We start from the raw sequence: 4,114 nt of genomic DNA on the forward strand, positions 1-4,114 counted from the left end.
GTGTCTCAGTGAGTACCTACCTTTACTGGGCATGGGGAACCAAGGGGGGGGGGGTAATGTGTCTCAGTGAGTACCTACCTTTACTGGGCATGGGGAACCAAGGGGAGGGGGGGTAATGTGTCTCAGTGAGTACCTACCTTTACTGGCATGGGGAACCAAGGGGAGGGGGGTAATGTGTCTCAATGAGAACCTACCTTTACTGGGTATATATGGCACTAAGGGTAGGGGGCAATCTGTCTCAGTAAGTAACTTTACTAGGCATGGGGAACCAAGGGAAGAGGACAATGTGTCCTGGCGAGAACCTACCTTAACTGGGCATAGGGCACCAAGGGGAGAGGGTAATGTGTCCCGGTGAAAACTTACCTTGACTGTGCATAGGGCTCCAAGGGGACAGGGACAGGACTCTGTATCACTAAGTAGTTACCCTAACTTGGACCTTAACTGGACTTTGTCTTAGTGAGTACCTACTGTACCTTAGCTGGGCACGGGGCAACGAGGGGAGGGGGGCATTCTGTATCAGTGAGACCCTATCTTAATTGACTGGGGCAACCTGGGTAAGGGGCACTCTGTCTTAGTAAGTAGCTTACTTAACTTGGACCTTAACTGGACTTTACCTTAATGAGTACTTACCTTAACTGGGCATTGGTCATCCAAGGGAAGGGATACTTTGTCCCAGTGAACACCCACATTAATCGGACATAGTGCAATCTAGGGAAGGGGTACTCTGTCTCAGTGGGCACCTACCTTAATTGGACATGGGGCGACAAGGGGAAGGGGTGCTCTGTCTCAGTGATCACCTTCCTTAATCGGACATGGTGCACCCAGGGGAAGGGGCACTTTGTCCCAGTGAGCACCTACCTTATTTGGATATGGTGCACCCAGGGGAAGGGGCACTTTGTCCCAGTGAGCACCCACCTTACCTGGGCATGGGGCACTCCGTGATCCACCTGTCAGCCCCCTGCCAGGACCCAGCCTGGGTTTTATTAGGCTTGGTGCGGCGTTTAGTGCTGTGTACCGTCCTCTTTTATATTTGGCCGTAAAAGAGAGATGAGATGAAAATGTCAGGAGGAGGCTGAGCTGTGATGGAGGCTCACACTGACACCAACCTCCCGGAGTCCTCCTCAATCTGCCCAGTGTGACACCACTGTGCTTCCTGCCCTGAATAATTCACCACCCAGGATAATGTGCTCTCATCCATCGGCCCCCATTCATCTCCACCATAGACAAGTACACCGGGCTGGGGGGTGGGGGGGGAGGATAGCACAGGGTTAATGGAACATAGGGAGAAAGAAAATGTCATCAATCAAACCCAGCCAAATCCTTCTCTATGGATTCTGCTGCTTACTAATAAAGCAGAGAGATAAGGACATACAGTGCATGATAGACAGATAAATGGGGGGATGGATGGATGAGAGAGAGAGAGAGAGAGAGAGAGAGAGAGAGAGAGAGAGAGAGAGAGAGAGAGAGAGAGAGAGAGAGACTAACTAGATATACCATGTATAGATAAATAACTAGATAGAAATATGAATAGATAAAAAGATATAAAGATAAGAGTGAGAGAGAGATACATAGATGAGAGAGAGGGAGAGAGAGAGAGAGAGAGAGAGAGAGAGAGAGAGAGAGAGAGAGAGATGTATGCACACACATATAGCTAAACAGATAACTGGATAAAGGTATAGATAAGAGAGAGAGAAATAATAGATAGATAAAGATAAGATAGATAGATGAGAGAGAGAGAGAGAGAGAGAGAGAGAGAGAGAGAGAGAGAGAGAGAGAGAGAGAGAGAGAGAGAGAGATACATAGATAGATAAACAGATAAATGGATAAAGGAATAGACAGGAGAGAGAAAATTAATACATAATAGATAGATAGATAGATAGATAGATAGATAGATAGATAGATAGATAGATAGATAGATAGATAGATAGTTATTTGTTTTAATGTTAATTTAAGGTAGAAATTTTATATAAGTTTTGTTTTGTGTTCTGTGCTTTGCTATACAATATATATATATATATATATATATATATATATATATATATATATATATATATATATATATATGTGTGTGTGTATAAAAACTGTATATATACTGTATACAGTAACTTGAGAAATTGAGATTGCATAGAAAAAAATATAAATATTGCAAATGCTAAAAACATTTACACACACGTACGGATATGATATATATGTGTGTGTGTTTATAATATATATATATATATATATATATATATATATATATATATATATATATATATATATATATATATATATATATATAACTGATGCGAGTACCAGTGATTCATAGAGCTGGCACACAGGGTGCCCCCACTCATACAGGGGATAAGCGCTTTATGTGGCCCTCTTGTTAGTGGCCCCTGGCTCAGGAGAGTGTCAGATTAGCCCCATGTAGCGCCCCGGTTCCCCCTAGCACAGAGGGCATTAACGATCTCGGTGCCCGGTGGGACTGCCAGGCTGACACTGACCGGCTTGTTCTCTCTTTCTTTGGCAGACAATTCCCGGGGATCGCACGGTTCAGAGAGGAGCCCGCAGGACTACCCTAGGGACCGGGAGAGACATCGCACCCCTTCATCCGGGGACAAGCAGGGTTGCTCCAAGAAGAAGACCCGGACCGTGTTCTCCAGGAGCCAAGTCTACCAGCTGGAGTCCACCTTTGACATGAAGAGGTACCTGAGCAGCTCGGAGAGGGCATGCCTGGCCTCCAGCCTCCAGCTGACAGAGACTCAGGTGAAGACCTGGTTCCAGAACCGCAGGAACAAATGGAAAAGGCAACTGTCCGCCGAGCTGGAGGCTGCCAACATGGCACACGCCTCTGCACAGACTCTTGTAAGCATGCCACTGGTATTCAGGGACAATTCCATCCTGAGGGTCCCAGTGCCCAGGTCTATAGCCTTCCCTGCCCCTCTCTATTACCCTGGCAGCAACATGTCCCTGCCACTCTATAATTTATACAACAGCAAGCTGGACTACTGAACGGTGCCCCAGTCCTGCCCTCTGGACTACTGAACAGTGCGCCAGTCCTGCCCTCTGGACTACTGAACAGTGCGCCAGTCCTGCCCTCTGGACTACTGAACAGTGCGCCAGTCCTGCCCTCTGGACTACTGAACAGTGCGCCAGTCCTGCCCTCTGGACTACTGAATGGTGCCCCAGTCCTGCCCTCTGGACTACTGAACAGTGCACCAATCCTGCCCTCTGCACTACTGAACAGTGCACCAGTCCTGCCCTCTGCACTACTGAGTAGTGCCGCAGTCCTGCCCTCTGGATACCAGTGCCGCAGTCCTGCCCTCTGGATACTGAACAGTGCCCCAGTCCTGCCCTCTCATACTACTGACAAGGGCCCCAGTCCTGCCCTCCGGACTACTGAGCAGTGTCGCAGTCCTGCCCTCTAGACTACCAGTGTCCCCGTTCTGCCCCTTGGACTACTGAGCAGTGCCCCAGTCCTGCCTTCTGGACTGCCAGTGTCCCTGTTCTGCCCTCAAAACCACAATGGAAGATACACCAGACCTGTAGGTCTCCTTTGTCCCGCCTTGCTGCGACAATTTTTTTTATGTATTATCATTTGGTATTTGACAATTTTATTATATATAATTTTTTATTACCTCCCCCCACCTATTCCCCTTCTCTGTACAAAAGGACTGCACGAATATTTAACCCTTGTCCTGACGTGGAATAAGGGAAAGCGTCAATCTTTGTACATAGTATTTTTTTTTTAATAAATATGTTTTAAACTGGTTGGCAAGATTGCTCTCCTAATGTTTTCAAGAAAATGGTCTTAAGGTGGGGAGGGGTTGATTGAATGCTGTGGAAAATTATATATATATATATATATATATATATATATATATATATGAAAAAATATATAAATTATATAGATATAAATATATATATATATTATATATATTCATTAAAATATTATTTAATTGATTTTTATATATATATATATATATATATGAAATAATATTTCAAATATATATATATATATATAAATATATATATATATATAAAATCAATTAAATAATATTTTAATGAATATATATATATATATATATATATATATAAATAAGTATATATATATTTGAAATATTATTTCATA

At 43.9% G+C, this 4,114-nt stretch overlaps 1 protein-coding gene across 1 annotated transcript in view; it reads left to right on the forward strand.

The window, feature by feature from the left end:
- HMX2 (H6 family homeobox 2) overlaps nucleotides 1-3,753 on the forward strand; it is a 100,147-nt gene extending 96,394 nt beyond the window's left edge. The window contains exon 2 of the mRNA XM_073597599.1: nucleotides 2,404-3,753. Within this exon, the coding sequence (XP_073453700.1) occupies nucleotides 2,404-2,994 (591 nt within the window). The 3' untranslated portion in view covers nucleotides 2,995-3,753. The remainder of the gene's footprint in view (nucleotides 1-2,403) is intronic.
- Nucleotides 3,754-4,114: the final 361 nt, after the last annotated feature.

Source organism: Aquarana catesbeiana, linkage group LG08 (genome assembly GCF_042186555.1).
Source record: "Aquarana catesbeiana isolate 2022-GZ linkage group LG08, ASM4218655v1, whole genome shotgun sequence".
Taxonomy (NCBI): Eukaryota; Metazoa; Chordata; class Amphibia; order Anura; family Ranidae; genus Aquarana; species Aquarana catesbeiana.